The sequence below is a fragment of the Caenorhabditis elegans genome, chromosome X (assembly GCF_000002985.6).
Source record: "Caenorhabditis elegans chromosome X".
Taxonomy (NCBI): Eukaryota; Metazoa; Nematoda; class Chromadorea; order Rhabditida; family Rhabditidae; genus Caenorhabditis; species Caenorhabditis elegans.
In genome coordinates, this window is record NC_003284.9 from 8,439,007 (window position 1) to 8,457,142 (window position 18,136).

General features: G+C 35.8%; 2 protein-coding genes and 11 non-coding genes across 13 annotated transcripts; 7 read left to right on the forward strand and 6 right to left on the reverse strand.

The window, feature by feature from the left end:
- Positions 1 to 1,306: 1,306 nt before the first annotated feature.
- On the reverse strand, positions 1,307 to 1,439 carry F16F9.19. The gene has a single exon (NR_071693.1). It is a non-coding gene; the product is annotated as an Unclassified non-coding RNA F16F9.19 (non-coding RNA).
- Positions 1,440 to 2,801: 1,362 nt separating this feature from the next.
- F16F9.14 lies at positions 2,802 to 2,949 on the forward strand. Its single transcript, NR_071694.1, has one exon. It is a non-coding gene; the product is annotated as an Unclassified non-coding RNA F16F9.14 (non-coding RNA).
- On the reverse strand, positions 2,802 to 2,949 carry F16F9.13. The gene has a single exon (NR_071695.1). It is a non-coding gene; the product is annotated as an Unclassified non-coding RNA F16F9.13 (non-coding RNA).
- Positions 2,950 to 3,199: 250 nt separating this feature from the next.
- F16F9.9 lies at positions 3,200 to 3,338 on the forward strand. The gene has a single exon (NR_071696.1). It is a non-coding gene; the product is annotated as an Unclassified non-coding RNA F16F9.9 (non-coding RNA).
- Positions 3,339 to 5,667: 2,329 nt separating this feature from the next.
- F16F9.12 lies at positions 5,668 to 5,814 on the forward strand. Its single transcript, NR_071697.1, has one exon. It is a non-coding gene; the product is annotated as an Unclassified non-coding RNA F16F9.12 (non-coding RNA).
- Positions 5,815 to 6,175: 361 nt separating this feature from the next.
- F16F9.7 lies at positions 6,176 to 6,325 on the reverse strand. The gene has a single exon (NR_071698.1). It is a non-coding gene; the product is annotated as an Unclassified non-coding RNA F16F9.7 (non-coding RNA).
- A 1,021-nt stretch (positions 6,326 to 7,346) lies between these two features.
- Positions 7,347 to 7,487, forward strand: F16F9.18. The gene has a single exon (NR_071699.1). It is a non-coding gene; the product is annotated as an Unclassified non-coding RNA F16F9.18 (non-coding RNA).
- Positions 7,488 to 8,262: 775 nt separating this feature from the next.
- Positions 8,263 to 11,427, forward strand: F16F9.1 (LITAF domain-containing protein). The gene is made up of 3 exons (NM_077033.9): positions 8,263 to 8,351; positions 10,105 to 10,311; positions 10,747 to 11,427. Exons 1-3 carry the CDS (start codon positions 8,268 to 8,270, stop codon positions 10,927 to 10,929), a joined length of 474 nt encoding a protein of 157 aa, NP_509434.2. The 5' UTR covers positions 8,263 to 8,267; the 3' UTR covers positions 10,930 to 11,427.
- Positions 11,375 to 16,634, reverse strand: dpy-6 (aECM cysteine-cradle domain-containing protein; the record flags this gene model as incomplete). Its single annotated transcript, NM_077034.5, has 8 exons — positions 11,375 to 11,803; positions 12,337 to 12,811; positions 12,871 to 13,021; positions 13,073 to 14,629; positions 14,886 to 15,164; positions 15,269 to 15,337; positions 15,511 to 16,488; positions 16,532 to 16,634. 8 exons carry the CDS (start codon positions 16,632 to 16,634, stop codon positions 11,651 to 11,653), a joined length of 3,765 nt encoding a protein of 1,254 aa, NP_509435.2. The 3' UTR covers positions 11,375 to 11,650.
- Positions 16,635 to 16,686: 52 nt separating this feature from the next.
- On the forward strand, positions 16,687 to 16,820 carry F16F9.16. Its single transcript, NR_071700.1, has one exon. It is a non-coding gene; the product is annotated as an Unclassified non-coding RNA F16F9.16 (non-coding RNA).
- F16F9.8 lies at positions 16,694 to 16,829 on the reverse strand. The gene has a single exon (NR_071701.1). It is a non-coding gene; the product is annotated as an Unclassified non-coding RNA F16F9.8 (non-coding RNA).
- Positions 16,830 to 16,895: 66 nt separating this feature from the next.
- Positions 16,896 to 17,039, reverse strand: F16F9.11. Its single transcript, NR_071702.1, has one exon. It is a non-coding gene; the product is annotated as an Unclassified non-coding RNA F16F9.11 (non-coding RNA).
- Positions 16,958 to 17,080, forward strand: F16F9.6. The gene has a single exon (NR_071703.1). It is a non-coding gene; the product is annotated as an Unclassified non-coding RNA F16F9.6 (non-coding RNA).
- The last annotated feature ends 1,056 nt before the right edge of the window (positions 17,081 to 18,136 follow it).

Sequence of the window (18,136 nt, forward strand, 5' to 3'; positions counted from 1 at the left end):
ATATATATTGTTTCTCTTGGTGATTCAAGAATAAGAACTTTGTTTGTTTTGTGATGAGGTTTTATAATGAGATTGGAGGTGGTCGCACAGTTCCAGATAAAATAGGTACATCATTGTGATTGTTACTGACTGGTACAATTCAATGATTTCTAATCTTTTACATTCGTTGAATGTTGTAATTCAATCAGCATGTTTGATAGTTACTATTCGAGAAATGAGGTTCACAACAATGGCTTAAAATATGTCCGTTTGAACGAATTTTGTGATGAAAATTTCTCAAAACAACTCACAGCAACAATTATTACTCAAATAACATAGTAAGTTTTGAAATTTACTAATATAAACCGTACTTTGTTCAAAGTTTTTGTATGTTGAGGTTCTTCACTTTATTTGTTTGAACACTGTCATTTTTCCAGCATGGAACATTGCTCTGAGATTTTCAAAAACCCTCAACTTTTTGTAAATTGGCATTTTATCAAAACTATTAAGGATCATTGTGAAACGATTATATTTTTCCAGTGTTCCATATTTTGTCACTTTAAAATTTTATGAGCGTAGTTAGATAGAATTAAAATTACCAAAAAGTGTCTGTATTCTAAACTTTAAAACGCTATTCTGTAAGACTTATCAGCGAAAAAGGCTTTTTATGCAAAAACACCAATGCAATATTCTTAAAGGTTTTTTTTTAAATATCAGAAAAAAGGTATTTCTAAAAAAATTTCCTTCTTCTCAAATGGATTTTCAGATGTTTTCTGAAAATTATCTCAATTTAACCTAATTTTCCTCCCCAAACCCATTAAGTTCTATAAGATTATTTGTTATTTGCCGTTCTTAAACCGCCATTTGTCCTCTCCTCAAAAAGCTATTATCACTTTTGCCGACCACAAAACGAAAAGTGTCAATTAAGATGAAACGAGTGAACATTTTCGAGAAAACGAGGAAAGAAAAGCAAATCAGAAATCCGGTACAATTTGCCACTGGCAAACTTTATCATTTGCTTTAGACCTTCCTCTGCTGTTTGATGTCGCGAACATTCCTCGGATACTTTTTATCAAATCGCACAGTTCATTTTTGTAATCAACTTTTCGGTCTTATTTTCTTCTTCATGATTAGTTATTGTTTCACACTTGCAGACCATTGTTTATTTGTCCAGACATTGATCTACAACTGATTAGAGTCACCAGGGCGTTGTCGCAGAGTGCACACTTTCCATCAATCATAAGGTATGAAAACATTCACGTGTGTATTATGAACGTCAGATGAAAAGTGAGAGTGTAGAGTTACAAGATCCCTCTTCTAGTCGTCAATTTGATATGATTCCGATTGAAGGGATAGAGCTAGACCGCAATTGCAACTGCACATCAACACACACACACACGTTTTTTCTCTCTCCCCAATTTTCCTCTTCAGCTGACAGATTGCTTATCACCAATCATCTGGCTCAAGTACGCTTGACTTACTGACTTGTTAAAAAAACAGAAATAGTTAACATTATATATTTTCCAACCGCCAAGCTTTTCCTATAATTCATGGAAACACCTGTTGTATTTTGAGTTTTTTGTCTGCCGCAAGTCACAAGTTTTCCACGCTAGTTTTGAACAACACTGGCAGTATGAAACATGAAATTATCATGCATGCATACTCCATAATTGAAAACTTCTATTTCGGAAACAAGATTTAGTTCAAATAACTCTTTGAGCGTATATTTTTGTTTAAAACCAAAAAATGCCAATATAGTTTTCAAAAAAAACCCTTTTATAAAACGATTCAACATACTTTGTTTGAAGAGTCACATTTTGTGTGATTTCTGTGGTGCTGTCACTCCAAATGTTAATGTGTTGGCATGTAGAATCTGAAATTAAAAATATACAATTATAATACAAAACAGCTTGCTTTTTTTATATTACAACTACTCTTCTATGAAACTTGAGTGTTATGAAATTCAAAAAAAAAATTAGGAAGCGGAAGGAGGGCGGAGAACAAAACACTCAATTCCCGATTTTCTTTCCATATTGCTACTCTATGTTCGAGAATTCAACAATGAACCTTACCTTATTATATTTTTAAAAATTGAAAACAGGTGTATCGCTATTCAATTTCGAGAACATTTGAACAAAGATTTACAGTAAATTGATTTTTAAGACACTATAGTAAGAAATTGTCCAACAACTAATTATTTGCTTATTTTTTCTTTCGTTTCAAATAGTTTAACTTTATTCTAAATTACTCTTCTTTCCACAGTTTGAATAATAACACTACTTGTTTTCCTTCTTTATTCGCTTCCAAGAACTACATGTTAATTTGCAGTTCTGTATAATTCAGATGAAATCTGAAGTTTGTGTTGAAAAAGTTAAAGGGCCCCAATACAAATTTTTTTGATTGCCAATTGTAGAAAATGGAATCTTATCATGCCCTTTGGTCAAGTGAACATCCATCATATCCTCTCTGCAATGTTTCTTTTGCGGATTCTTTTGGGAAACTGCGGAACACAATGGCTTATAGTCATGAAGTGGAAAGGTGAAGAACACCGTTTTTTTCCTTTCTTGTGCTCAAGTTTGCTCCTGTACATAAGAGGAAAGGCTTGTTCATGCATGCCGAAACAGCTATTTATTTTATGTGCACATTTTTAAACAACAAAATTTCACAGAAAAACTTTAATACTTCATTGGTATCCAATGTAGTTTTAAAGTGTTGTCTACAAACTCTTCACTATCTTACCGTACAAACCTAAAACCAAAGCAAACATTTTTCCAAACGTAGCAGAAATATTGTGTTCCTTTTTCCCCATCATCTTTCTTCAAAAAAAGATGGCAAAGTAAAGTAACCAAACTTAGTGCCTACGGGTTGTTTGAAGTGCGATGGGCACGAGTAGAAGTGCAAACAGAGAATAGCCGAATTCGGATCAAAGGCTACTCAAAGCGCTTCTTCCCTTTGCTTCTTTTTTTGAAATCCTCCCATTTTCACTTTGCAAACTCCCAGCAGTTTGATGGAATGATTATGACCTGCTAACCTAACGAGGAACGGAACACCATTTCAATAAAAAACTGTATCTATCCCATTCATCTTCAACGTATTCCATATTCCGTCAACCTTTTCATTGTTGTGCGAATAGGTTTTGCTGCATTTTTTGCCCCTCCCGAATCTCATGTTCCTTTTTTGATTTCAAATGCGACTCCTTGTTTTTCAACAACAACAGAGTAAATGTCTGGTTGAGGACAGATGACTAAAATGGCCAGAAGGGCAGCTGTGTCATTGAATACGGTAGAAGGGAGGGGGGCACGAAGGCATAGTAGAATACGGATTAGTAAACCTCAAGAAGATTCAAGACGCTAATGTTTCTGTTTCTCAAATTTTCATTCCTAGATGCCATCCAAATTTGACGCGGGTTGATGCGTTTGTTTAGAAATGCATCGAATAATTGTGTGACGTATTGTGAAACGTGATTCCATTTTGTAAACTTTTATGTTATCAATGGTTATTTTGATCACCTGTGTTTATCTTTCCCAGCCTTGCAAAATACCAAAAATTATAAACAAATGGAATGTGCCAACCTTTCCCGGTCTGCGAAGAAAAAATGGTGTTTGAAATTTGAAAATGAACTTAATTGTTTTTGTTTTTATTTCAATTTTATGAGATTGATGTCATTTTCTTTTATATTCTTCAAAATAAGATATTCTTATATACAAAAAGTACGTTTTTGTCCACATTTTTTTTGCAGATTTTTATGAAGTGTGGACTCTGACCCATTTTAGTACAAATTTAGTTTCATAAATTTTTTTACTTTATAAACCCGAAATTCAAAGATTGTAAACAAATGTTAACAATATGGGTATTGAATATGATTATACGTACATAGTTTTTATAAAGTTTTTCAAGCTTATTTTCCTTCAGGTACCTTTACATATTCAACTTTTAAAAATTAATAAATGATTTATGACCTACTGGGCTTATCTTGAACCTTCAAAGTTGTGATAAACTTCTCCGACACCTCATAAGACGTTTCTCAAGTTTTTGTCCATTTCCTCTCCCCAATCTTTCCTTTTCTCTTCCGTTTTTGTTCCGTTTGACCACTTAACCCTGATCGCGCTCCCATTCTGATGATTTTGATGAACCTGCCACTCGAGAGGATCAAACATTTCATCACAAAATTTTTTGAATTTTTGTTACCTCTACCGCGTCGATCTCTAGCCTAGCCTCATTTTTCTGGTAACCCTGTCGTGTTCTCGAGCCTTTCTTTGTTCTTCTTTTTTATAAGTATCCATTTGGCTTCACATCGTTCTCAGCTGCCCCCAGCGGCAGGTGGTTGGACCTCTAACACGCGGTAATAAAACATGAACAAGGATTTTGTTAGGAAATTATTGCGGGAAAATACATCATCTCTATAAGAAAATCACCGCTCATTGCCCTAAAATAACCAGATCATTTTCGATGACACTTGTTATAATCAAACGCTTTTCAAGTGTTTTTCCGTTGTTGTTTTTCAAAACTTTTTCAAAAACGGCCCATCACTAATATCACTAATAATTTTACGAAATTTTTGATATCTTTTCAACTTCTTCGACAGTAATCTATTATTCAAATTTTTGATCCAGTACAAAGTCACACTCTTCTTTCACATTCTACAAGGTCTCAAATAATGTAAGTCTTTCAAACAGTGCACCTGCGTGAAACGGTATACTTCAAGAGGAAGGGGGAAGTAGGGGCGCGTGATGGTAAAAGTAGTTGGATGAGGATACTTTCTTTCTTCTGGTATTTGCATTGTGCTCTGCCGTAAGGCAAAACAGAGCTCCCACAAATAACAAGGGAGTACACTTGAGCCGTGTGGCGGCACCCGTATTTTGTTAAGATCATACGTGAAAGCATTTCAAAAATTATTGCCTAATCGCTAAAACCACTGATCGTCACAAAAATCTGAATTAAATTGTTTTAATCGCTTTTTTTGAATAAAAAATGTTCCCAAATCCTGCGAAGAGTTTGTTATAATATTTGGTCGTTTTAAGCATTTTCCCAATGGCTGCACTCCGCTTATAACTGAACGGAAATTGACGTCAAAATTTTTTTCTGAAACGGCATACAATTTTTCAATTTTGTGTTTTTCCAAATGTTTGCCAACGGAGCCTACTGTTATAGACTTTGGTGACAATAAAACCTTGCGTCATATGACCCGTAGGATAGAATTTCTCTTCTTTTTCTCTAAAATTGAGCATAAGATGACGTGAGTTAGAAGCTGAGTATTTTTTGTTTGTGTTGTTGTTTTTTATCTTCTTTTGCATGTCCACAAATTTTCAAAAACTTGACCAAAAATCTCCATCAATATCTGGAACTTTCAAATAATATTTTTAGTATAAAAGGTAGCGTTTTCGTTATGCTCTAACAAAATAAACACTTTGAAAATACTTTTCAATATCTGTAAGATTTGTTTTTAATATTCCTTGAACCCCCCCCCCCCCATCTAATTCTATTATGAAGTCACCTAAGTACGTTCCAAAATTCGTTTAAAATCATACTGTATGTAGTCCGTTACCAATTTCTCGCGGTCATTAAACTTTCGTTATAATCTTGAGGAGAAGTGAATACCAAATGAGTTCGCATACTGAAACAGGGACAACAACAACAACGGTTCTAAGCAATACCATCCCGAGACACACCATTCTTCTCATTTTCGGAAAGCTTCTGCCTAATCGTGTGTATCGTCTCACCGCCTGGGTGTAGGGGGAAAGCCCCGGCGCAAAAGGGTGTAATAAATGTATTAGTCAGTCAGTGTCTACGTATTCCTACTTGGGTGGGGGAAAAAGGAAGGCATGACTCAGAATGTCAGTCCATGTATCTGTACACGTACAAATTCTTTTATTCTTTTATTCTCTTCCATTCAATGGTAGGAGTAGCTGGTTTAAAGCCAACAGTATCCATCATCACAGCCCATCAGCACTTTGTCGCGTTTTTTCGCACTCTTTTTTCACACCTTTTGAGTTGTTTGCTAAAAAGCTCATTGTGCATTGGAGACTGGAGACTCAACCGGCTGGCACAAGTCCAGAGCCGAAACGATAATTTCTTGACCTCAATTCGATTATTCTTTTTCTTTCGCTTTCTAATCAAAGAATAATTGAATCTGAACACATTTGCTCCTTTTCTCACACTTGTTGACAGCTTTTCGTCCAGAGCAAATTAGGCAGAAGGTCTGTCGAAGAAAAATAAGTAGAGCGGTTCAATTAACTCTTCATTTTCCTCATTTTCTCTCTTTCTCCGTCAAAATGACACAAGGCATATGTCCAATACTAGAACTTTCACCCTCTTGACCCACTCGCTTTTTGAAGGTTTTAACTGCTGTATTTCTTAAAGTAAAGTTTACACGTGTTCCATTAAAAAGTAGTGTTTTAAAATTTCATTCTCAAATTATTTCTGTGCCTTTTTTCCTTACTTTCTAAAACTGTATTTCAAATGTCTGGGCATAAAAATTTTTAGAGTTTCTTTCCAAAAAATAACTTTTCCAAAAACAGAAATTTCAGAATGTTTAATTTTTTCGAATTATACTGAAAACATTAAACGTCTCAGTTCATAATTTAAGACCCCTGAGGGGTCATTTTGTCGCTTAAAATTTGCAGCGCCTCCAGTGAAAATTTCCAAACAGTATCTGTCCCGCCCTAGTTTGTTCAAAAATTTGTTTTAGTCTTGAGTTTTTAGATGGTTAAATTTGGTTCTAAAGTGTTAGAATGCCATTGTGAAACGTCGCATGAAAATTTCATGAAACCTGTAAACAAACATGTTAGAAGGAAAAAAGTTTAAACATCAGATCCAATTTTCTGGAATGTAATAGGTAGATGTCAGCTCAGAGAAAATATGTTCAATTACTGGATTTATAATCAGATTTTCCTAATAGTTCTTCTTATTTTCTATGTTTCTTACATGAAGCTGAACAAAAAAAACTATAAACGAGCATTTTTTAGATGATCAGACACCTCCAATCCTAGAGAACACAATCGTCTAGGGTTTCCCAACAACTTTTCTTGTTAGTCTTTCTTTCTGTTTCCATCCTTTCTCATGGGTCCTTCCCACTTGTTGGGTGTCAAAGAGTGAAATGACACAGGAAATGGAGACGTTTGGTGTTTGAGAGACACGGCATATGTGCAATCGGAACAGATCTATTACTCCCTTAATTGTTCGCTGGTCCCTCCTTTTTGTTTCCATTTCTCCTTGTTTGTCCTCTTCCTTTTATCTTTAGGATTCGGTTCCAACCAGTTAGATAGCATCGAACTGACTTTTGTAGATTCTCAACCCTGCTTTTGTGTCGTTAAAGACTGTAAGTTTGTGTCAATGACCCCTCTTCCGACTTTGAACCAACTTCGTTGACAAACATTTTCATTATTATTATTATTTAGTCATCACCTCTCAACACGCACACATTCATTTTTCGTGTACGCCCGTCTTTTTCACTTTTTAAATCCGGAAAAGACGAAAAGACGCTTGAAATATGCAAATAATAGTGGGGACAGATGAGAGAGAGACCAAAACGGGCGAAAATGAAATGAAGACCGCTACGGCATTCACGTTTAGTGGACACGTAAGATCAGTTTTTCCTAAATATTTTTTCCACTTACAAATTCAACCTTGCTAAGTGATGTAAGATCTAAGTTTAAAATTAACTGAGCCCAATCATTGTGTCAAAATAACAACGAATTTGTTGGCCTAAACTTCAAGGCTTTAAGAAAAATATATCGTCTTAGGATAATCTGTCAAGAGCAGAAAAAACGACATCTTCTTAAATTTTTTGATAGCCACCTAAGAAGATGTCGCTGGGCTAATGTTGACGTTTGTGGCTTTCATCTTTCTTTATTTTTCTTCAACTTTCATTTTTGAGTCTCAAATTCTACAAATTCTTTATTGAAAATTACACGTTTGGAAAAGAATAATAATATCAAAAAATACAAACTTTCGCGAAATTTATTTCCGATCTATCTGATAAGCTGAATTTCTCTCCTCATAACTTTATCGTTATTGTCATTGTAATGTTTTATCGATGGGAGGATCCCAGCTTGTCAGGAAAAGCAAAATTAATGTCGTGAAAAATCTGCGATTGCATTTTTCTAATCATAGTAATAATTTAACCAAAATTCGCAAATCAAATGCTTGTTTACAGAAAATTCTTTTGTTTTTTCACCGAGCCCTGAAAATAACATCTCTTAGCAACCAGTTGTTGTTTTTTAACGTTTAATTTCTCAGCTTTCAACTTCATTTTGGGCATTTCAAAAAACTTTCCATTTTCAGAAACCATGCCAGAATCTCCGCCACCATCATATAGCCCTCGCCGCCCTCCTCCACCATACGAAGAGCAGAACAATCGAAATGCAAAAAAGGTGAGCTTTATCTTCTTGTTCTTCCCCATTTAAAACCTTGACTACATTTGTTATCTCCGTTGGCGACGACGTCAGATTTTAAAAAGGGAAAAAGGAGAGCAGAAGAGCACATTCAATTTATATTTAGATTTTTTATTTCGGACAGAGCTCGGTTCTCAATTTTCTTTGCCCTCCTCTTTTTTTAAAATCGCAATTCGTGGGAAACGCTATTCCCGTTTTTTTTCTATTCTGCTTATGGCATCTTTCCCGATGTATTTATATTATTTCCAAGTAGTTTGCGCAAAGTGTAGTTGCAGGGAGCATGCGTAAACACACCTTTAAAAATTTGATAACAATATTTGTTATGGGCATTGCTTTCTTGTTTTTCTTGAACGTTGTTTACGACTGGCAAAAGTTATTTCTGATGGAGCTAGATGATATGAAAGAGGGTTCATGAAATGGAAAAATGCTTCTTCAAAAATAAAGTTAATCAGTTTAGCTTGGAGACGGATTGCAAATCTTTAAAAAAATTTATTTTCCAACATAGCTTGTCCGCTTCAGACGTACGCACATGTAACGGAATTTGAATCTCAAAAGTATGAAATGTTTTTGAATTCGCAAAATTTCCCTCAGATTTACTTAAAGAAAAATTAAAATCAACTGAAAAACCTAATTATAAAATTGTTTTCTACCAAGTTCTTTTTTATATAAATACGTTTTTTATTTAAAAAAAAATCGGAAAATGTATCTAATTTCCCTTCTTGGTATAATTTTTTGTTCAAACCAACAAAAAGTGATTTCCAAAAAACGTTCATTGATGTTATCGATTTTTGTAGGTTCTCATTAGAATTTGAACTCAAATTTATTTCACAGCGATTTGGGTCTTGTCACAATTCAAAATAATTACGCAACGCTTTTTTCTGAAACAATGTCAGTGAAATCAAAGCTATGTAGGTGGAACCAATTCGAGACCGTTTTTTGTCACTTTTTTCCAGTTGGGACATCAAAACAGCAAAAAGAAGACAATTTGCATAAAAGGCGACCAAAAATAAACACGATACAGCCTAGCCTATTCAATTCTCATACACTTTTCTTCTCTTCCGATGGGTTTAACGACCACCTATTTTTCGAAAATCGCATTATTTCCACAACTTTTCTATTCTATTTCATTCATGGAGCTCCAAATATTGAAAGGAGCAGTGTTGTTGTCTTTCCCTTTAAATTTTCATTTCAGTTACGTACATCATAGACATAACGGGCAACTTTGGCGTTTTTTCTTTAATGCTAAAAAGAGCTTCATCATCACTGCTCTAGATTTTCTTGAATTCTTTTCAAGAGACAGCAAATTGAAATAAAATATGCGCTTCTAGGTTATTAAAACTTTTGCATTTTGACATCAGCATCAGATTGAATGAAGAAGTAGCCCTATTCAAAAAGTGCTCATAGATCTCTGACGAACATTACTTTCCTTGATGAAATCTTAGAGTACTTTCATTTTCAAGCATTATAGGGCTTCTGTTTTTTTGTTCATTGCTCTCAGTTGTCTTAAAAACGGTCTCAAAACGTTTGGTTTTAAATTCAATTACAATAAATACAAAAAAACAAAGACGAAAAGACACATAAGAAAACTGTAAAAGACGGGAATCTCACTCGTAAATTTAACTATTCTCCTCTCTCTGCCATATACATAAAATCAGAGTCGATCGTTTTAACATTTTTGTGCATCGATTCAAATGTTGTTCGTGCTTCCGTATTTCACATCAAATAATTTCAGGAATCAACAATGGGAACGCCGGAACACCACTACAAAGTGTCACCACCGCCATTTGTCCCACTAACTCAACCGACAGTCATTGACGTCGAACAACTACAAAATGTGGTTCTTCCTGGTGGACAACCCAACCCGACAGTAGTTATCGTAACGACTCCAAAGCCAGCCCCCTCATTTGCCAGTTATGAGACTACATGCTACAGTTGTGGGGTAGGTAATTCATTTTGTTAATTATGAAAATTTTACATTCAGCTAATGAGCTTTTCAGAACTCAATACAGTTCTGACCTTACCAGTACTTTACCTACTAGTAAATTTGTGAAAAAAAACAACCTAGACGTGACAATAAGTCTCAAAAATCAAAAATGCACAATTTTGAAGATCGATAGTTTTATCGAAAATTTTAAAAAGGGATAGCGAAAAATCTAAAAATTGAATATCGAAAATCAGGAAAAGTTTGTGGAAAAATTAACGAGATTGGACTTATTTTATAGATTTATCAACACTTTTCTATGAAAACTAATTTATTAAAAAAAAAGAAATGATTGGAAAAAAAAATTAAAAACACATTTTGCAAACATATTTACTTACGGATTTTTTTTGTAAAATAAACAAATAAATAAAAATTCTAAAACTTTTATTTCAGAAATACGTACATACCCTTCCGAAATTTGTCATCGGCTCACTAACGTGGATAGTCTTCATTCTAGTCCTCATTTGTTTCTTCCCACTTGCTTTTGTTCCATTTTGCCTCGACAGTTGCAAAGATGCTCATCACTACTGTCCGCGCTGCAATGCACTTCTTGGTATCAAGAAGCGCATTTTCTAAGTGTATTCTTGTTTAAACCTTCTTTTGTTTCATGACCATCACGTTTCCATATGCCAAATAGTCACTGGTAATCAATAAGTGTACATTGCAAAATTCATGTTGTCAATCAATCCAAAAAAGAAAACAAAACTCGAGTTTTCGAGTTGAAACCAACCTCCCCCATACAACTTACCATTCTATTCATGATTTACTCTAGTGAATGATTTTTTTGTCTTGTTATCAAGTATACATCAGCTCAGTGTTGATTTAGGTCGAATAGGGTCAAAAAGCATGTACCAAGGAATTTCAATAAATTTCTTCCTATCAACATTATCTGTCTTCTATCACTGTCTCTTTTCCCATTGTGATGTTTGTCCCTTAAAATCACTTTTTTCTGCTGGTTTTTTTTTCTTATTTTTCCTATTTCTCTCACGTTTCCAAGTTTTAAAATGTTTGTCATACTTTTAAATGTTATCTTTATTGTACTTATTTCTGAGAAAGAAATACATTTTGAACGTTGAAGAATTGTTGTGATCGGAGAAAATTGATAATCATGGGGAGTTTAGAAGAAACAGAAGGAACACTAAAAGTTTTATAAAATGAGAACTGTATCAAACTGAGAAGATTTTAAAAGCGCAAAGACACACGTAGCAAACTGGGTGGATGAAATTCCGGATGAAAAATGTCACTGAGTTCAGGGATAAAGGAAAATGTCAGGAAATGAGAAAAAATAAAACATTATTTAAAGGAATGCAAAACACGATTCAATAAGTGCTTGAATCTGTGGGCAGGATGCTTCCGGGAAGTAACGTTTTGCAAATTCACAGTTCTTCTGAATCCATTCAGATGGATCCGTAATATTGAACACCCTTGTGAACTTGTTAATTGCAGCACACTAAAAATAAAACTTCAAATATATTTGAAATACAGCGTTTTGAAAATTTTAAAAATAATTGTATAATATGTATGAACGTAAAACTGGAACAAATTACAAATACCGTATTTTCAGGGATTATCAGCATTTATTTCGGTTTGCCTAAACTAAATTTGAAAAAAAAACCCTAATAGTATTGTACTACCTGGTGCATTCACTGCATGAAGCACCGCAAAAACATTTCAATTATTTTTTTGCTTATTTTCCGGTTCCTAGTTCTAATTGTTTTGTTTCAAATTATTAAACCAAATTATCTATAATGGTTTGCAATTTATTTACATTACTAGTCTTAGTTTTTGTCTATGTATTTCTTGTGTTAAAATTAAACAAAAACCCATCAGGATTGTCAGTCCTGCGAACAGTGATTGTCAGTCCTGCGAACAGAAACTATATGTAAAAAGGTCAAGTAGTTGAACTGTATAATTTTGAACACGTATGCCTTTTTGAAACGTTAAAAATTACAGCTTTGATTTAGCCCACTTAATCTGACTCACCTGTGCCGGTCTCAATCTATACTTGAATTTGGAGGCCTCTGTAGTTGTGGAGATGGAACCAAATGCAATTTCAGCTTCTTTTTCTGCAATCAGTCGTTGTCTTTCCTGTTCTTGAAGACGCTCTTGCTCTAAAAGGACTCTTTGACGTTCCTCGGCTTCCTTTAGTTCTTCCAATTGCTGCAACATTTTTTGTTTTCTCTCTATCATTTCATTTCGAGCTTTTTCTTCAATTTCTTGCTCCTGGAGTTGTTTCTCCAAAAGTTCTTCCTCGCGTAGCCGCTTTGCCTGCTCCATTTGGATCCGTTGTTCTCGAATCCTCTTTTCAAACTCCATTTCCTTGTCCATTTCATTTGTTGGTTGAGCTCTGCGGATTTCATCTGTTGGTTGTGCTTCATCAATGATCTTTTTATCCGATCCGTCATTCAACGACGCTTCAGTTGCAGTCACAAATGCAGCGTCGGTGGTGGTATGTATTCTGAAAATCAAAGATTAAATTAAATAATTTAGAGAATTAAAGAATTTCGTATAACTCACGTAGGAGCCATTGGAGCTTTGGTAAACGATCCGATTAATCCACTGATAAGTGACGAAAGTGCATCAGTTTTGGAAATGTCAGTTGGTTTTGGCTGCGAAATTTGAGTGTTATTGATTTTACTAAGCAATTCTAAAGTGTTGATAGTAGTTTCTGAAAAAAAGAGAGATCGGTAATATTTATCAGCCTGAAATTTCGAATTACCATCAACTGGGGCACCAGTTACGAATGCTGGCCCTGTAACCTCATTCAAAGTAGTAGCCTCGATTGGGGTAGTTTCTAATGTAGTGCTTTTTTCTGTGGTGGTGATTGGCTCCGTGGTAGTTGTTGAAGCTGCTACCGCTGAAGTGGTCTCCGCTGGTTTTACGGTAGTTTTATGTTTCTTTGGAACAAAATCGCGACGGGCTCCAGGTTTTTCAGCTGAAGATTCATTTTCCTCAGACTTTTGTGAAGAGCTCTGAAGTGCGGTATTCTCCGGTGATTCTCCGGTGATAAAAGCTGCAGATTCTGATGTTGTTGTTTCAGAAGTTTCAGCAGATGTAGTGGTAGTCTCCGCGGCTGTGGAAGATTCTTCAGTCGTAGCGGAACTTGTATCTACGGTTGTTGATTCTGTAGTTGAAGGTTCTGATGTTGTCGTCTCCGTTGTTGCGGATTCTGATGTAGTTGGTTTTTCGGTAGTAGTTTTGGATGTAGTCTTCTCCGTGGTGGTTGTTGTTGTTGTAGTCTCTTCCTGTGTTGTCGATTTTTCTGTTGTTATTGGTGTTGTCTGAACAACTTTCTCTTTCTCGGTCGTAGTAACCTCATCGATGTTTTCAGCAACTACAGTTGTTGTCTCAGAACTATCTGATCCAGTAGTCGACGTGCTCTCTTTTTCTTTCAACAGTCGTTTCTTTTCCTTTAGTACTTCAAGATTGTGTTTAAACTTGTTGACAATCGCCTTCCATCTTTCTGGCAGTTGGCGTGGGGTTGAACTTTCGACCACAGAAACGGATGTTTGAGTGATTGCAGATTCAGTTACGATTTCTTTTGTAGACGTGATCTCAGGTGTGGTAGAGGTGGTTGATGTTGTTTCCTCGTCAGTTGTAATAATGCCGGTTGAAGCTTCAGCGAAAATAGCTGTAGTGGTTGGCTCTTCTGTAGTCGTTGAACCTTCAGTAGTGATTTTCAATTCCGTGGTGGTCGTCTCTTCAGAAGTAGTTGACAACTCCGGGGTTGTTGCCTTGCCGGTTGTGGATGACTCTGTCGTGGTGGTTGGCTCATCAGTAGTGGTTGGCTCCTCTGTGGTGGATGCCTTTTTGGTAGTGGATGTCTTTTCCGTGGAAACTGACTCCTGTGTGGTTGTTGGCTTCTGAGTAGCGGTTGACTTTTCCGCAGTTGTTGGTTCCTCTGTGGTAACTGTCTGCTCAGTCGTGAATGGTAGTGCCGTGGTAGTTGACTCGGCAGTACTGGTTGGCTGTTCTGTGGTTGTTGGGTTTTCAGTTGTGGGCGGATTTCCAGTGTTAGCTGGCTCCTCTGTGGTAGTTACTTCTTCAGTTGTGGATGATTCTTCAGTAGTAGTTGGTTCCTCTGTAGTAATTGCCTTCTCAGTCTTGTGTTGTCCGGTCGTGGTGGTTGGCTCTTCCGTAGTTGTCGGTACCTCAGTGGTAGATTCATGTTCAGATGTTGTTGGCTGCTTGTTTGTGGTCGACCCCTCTGTAATTACTGGCTTCTCTGTAGTGGTTGTAGTCGAGGTGGTTGTAGTCGTCGTTTTCCTTGGCTTCACTGTAACGTGCAAAATTGTCCGAAAGAACAAAATGATATGTTTTTCTTTAAAATCTACTATAAATTCGACTCCTTCAAAAGACCTTCTCATCAATTGATTCAAACTAATAAGTATTGATAATAAATGTGAATACATATTTTTCTATCTTTGAGACACGTTCTCCCGTTAGAAATATAGTGTCCATTGACAATTTTTAAATTAATTCATGTAAAAAGTTAATTAAATTATTGGTTTTAAACTTTTCAAGCAACTTGCCTGGATGTGGAGCTTTTGTGATTTCAGTTGGCTCATCAAATGAAAGCTCCAATTTTGGTGTAACTTTAACAGTTCCCTTTTTTGTTGGCTTGGGCACAACATGACTTTTCGTTGTTGTTTCCTCGTTGAATGGTTTAACAGTAGTTGCCGATTCCGTGGAATCGGAATCAGCAGTAGTCACTTTAAGTTTTAAAGTAGTGTGGAAGCCATCACTTTCTTTGGATGCGGTCGAAGTGGTTGAGGTAGTTTCAACAAGTGGTACTGTGGTTATTGGAATTTCTGAAAAGTAAGCAGCGTTAGTTTAAAATAATTTTGAAATAGAAAAAACAATTGAAATAGCATAAAATTAAGTATAATCAAAAAAATCAAAATGAAAAGCATACCGATTGAAACATTTTTTGTTGTTTCCTTTTCTGGACCATCTGTAACTTCAGTTGTCTGTTGTGTTGTTTCTGGAAAACAAGTGCCTAGTTCAATATCTTAACACTGTGATTCTATCCTGTTAAATTGCAAAACAGTTAGCCGCTGTTATCTTATCTCTCCAAGTTTTTCTCGGAGGTCACCTAGCATGCTAATCAACGAAAATTTGTTACCTAATTTAATCTGATGCCAGAATCTAACATACCTGTCGCGGCGGTTTTCGATAAAGTCATCTTGTCTTCCGATTTCGCAACGAATGGTGTCTCAGTTGCTGTGTCAAAGTTTGGTGTGGTTCCAGTAACCGGAAAATGGGTTGTCTCAGGCTTTCCTGTTGCTGGTCCAGCAATTTTGTTATCAATTAGAGGAGTAGTCGGCTTTTCTGTAGAAGTTTCACTCGAAGTGGTTGTAGACGTTTCAGCTTCTGTGGTTGTGACTTCCTCAGTGGTAGTTGGAGTTGGTTCCTCAGTTGTTGCAGGAGCTTTAGTGGTAGACTTCTTGGTGGTGCTCTCTGCTGTTGTGGTTGGTTCTTCAGTTGTTGTAGACACTTCAGCAATAACAGTAGTTGTGCTCTCGGCAATTGCAGTTACAGTTGTTTCGTCCTCAGAGGCTAATGTTGAAACTGACGGTTCAACGGATGTGGTGGTTGCTTCAGTAGTTGTATTTGTTTCCATGGGCGATGCGATTTCTGTTGTATTATCTGGTGAGGTCTGTTCAGTTGAAGTGGAGCTATCTGTAGAAACTAAGGTTTCAGGTGAAGTCAGTAACTCCGTTGTGGGCGACAAAGTTGTAGAAAATCTGGTAGTAGACATATCAGTGACTGATTCTGATTTGGAATTAATCACTACTATGCCGGTTATGATTTCTGGAGTAGTAGAATCTTTCCCTGTCGTCGGAGCATTTGTAGTCGAAGCGTCAGTGGATGTTGTAACTTTTTTCTCTACTTCAACACTTGAATCGATGTTGTGTTCTGATTTTACAGTCTGCCCGCCCACTGTTGCTTCAATTTCTTGAAACCAAGAAGATCCGGTTGGATTTGAATCGCCACTTGGTCCAATGTCGACATTGTCGTTATTAATGGAAGATATTGTAGTGCTCACATCGAATGGGTTAGACGGAGCATCAGGAACACATTTACAAGAACATGTGCATGTGTTTTTTTTAATATGCTTTACAATTTTAAAATCTGAAACTAAATTTGATTATCTCATAATTTGTAAACTGCATACCTCTAGAACCATCCGAGTTTATAGTTTTGCTCAGTAGACTACTTGATTGTACTACATTTCCAAGTATTAAAAATGCAAACGAGACCACCCACGCATACCTCATCTGAAATAAAACAGCTTAAAAAAGGAATAGCTTATGAAATGCGGAACTTGGAGTAAAAATTGAATGCTAAACAGAAGGAAATAACAAAAAGTGCGATAAGATCGGTCAATCTGAGGGCCAGTAAGGGCTAGTAAGTGAATTTGGGTGTTTCAAGGTAACAAGTAGGAAAGATAGAAGACGCACAGCAAGGTGTTTCAAAACCGTAAAGACCGACTTCCTGCTGATAAATGATATACTGATCGAGGACTCTGGAGAATTTCTCGTAACAAGTTACAATGCGAAGTGATAAGCAAAATGAAAGGAAGCAAGGACAATTTGTCTTCTATCCATTTCTCCTTCTGAAGTAGGTCAGTGCCATTGGAATGCTCTCTCCTCCCCAATCAGAGTGTGATTTGGGAAAAGGCGCGGTAAAAAATAGCGGTGGAAAATGAAGAGATGATAAAAACGAGTAGAATGATGCGCGATTTCCGAGACTGGTACTTAGGTTGTACGGAATTTAGTGATGACCTGAATTTAGCTAATTTGGACTTGCTGAACAATCAAGGACTATTTTTGAATTCAGCATGGTCTAGTTCCAGTAATAATATTAGCATTAAAAAATTGCAGACGTTGTGAACTCGGATTTAAAAATTTACAATATTTAAGTATTAATTGCATAATGCACGTCAAATACCTTGAACTGTTAACCAACTTCAGTCCTGAAATCTCTGTTCATAATCTTGTAAAAATAAATATCTGCTTGAAACCCCTAGCACACAAAACCGAGTTCTGAAATTTTGAATATAAAAACTTACATCTAACAGTTTCTCAGCACGGGTTTATAAATGAATACTTTCTCATTGATTGGTGCCACCTTTTGAAATTTTTTAATGTTTTAACTGTTTTGTCATAATCAATTTGGTCTCATTTGAGCCTACGAAGACACATTCTAAAATGAAATTGTGCCAAACCGAAAATTCGGTAGAAATTGTTTTCCGTTTCAGGACCCCCGCCCGGCGATGAAAAGATGCACGAATGCTAATACCTTTTTTTTTTAAATTTATTTGTTTTTCCTAAAATTTAAGTTCAATATTGAAAAGCACATATCACAGTTTTGTTGAAAAACATTTCCTTGAAATCGGAAAAGTACACTTTTTTGTGAATGTGTCTTTGAAAAAAAGAAATTTGAAAAGCCTTGGATTTTAGAAGTCTGAATTGCTTTAAGACCTGTTAATTTTTTCTGATTGGTATGAGCCACGTGTCTTACATTTCTACCAATTTTAGAGCAAGTCAATTTCAAAGCCTAATTAGAATGGGAATACAACACTTTTTGATAGAACGGCACTAAGAGCACCAAGTTGTAGTCTTACCATTAAATACAAGAAAATACAAGAAAATGAAAAAAAATACTACGTTGTCCTCAAGTAACCAGCACTGTACAATTTTGTGTATCTTTTAGTAGCATTTTTATCATGAAGATAACATAATTTCTGAAGAGGACACAACTTCAAGAATTACTCATC

Excerpts from the sequence above, each read along its gene's own strand:
- F16F9.1 (NM_077033.9), top strand. The coding sequence starts at position 8,268 with ATGCCAGAATCTCCGCCACCATCATATAGCCCTCGCCGCCCTCCTCCA. Across the intron at positions 8,352-10,104 it reads ACAATCGAAATGCAAAAAAG|GAATCAACAATGGGAACGCC; the intron begins GTGAGCTTTATC and ends AAATAATTTCAG. Across the intron at positions 10,312-10,746 it reads CTACATGCTACAGTTGTGGG|AAATACGTACATACCCTTCC; the intron begins GTAGGTAATTCA and ends CTTTTATTTCAG.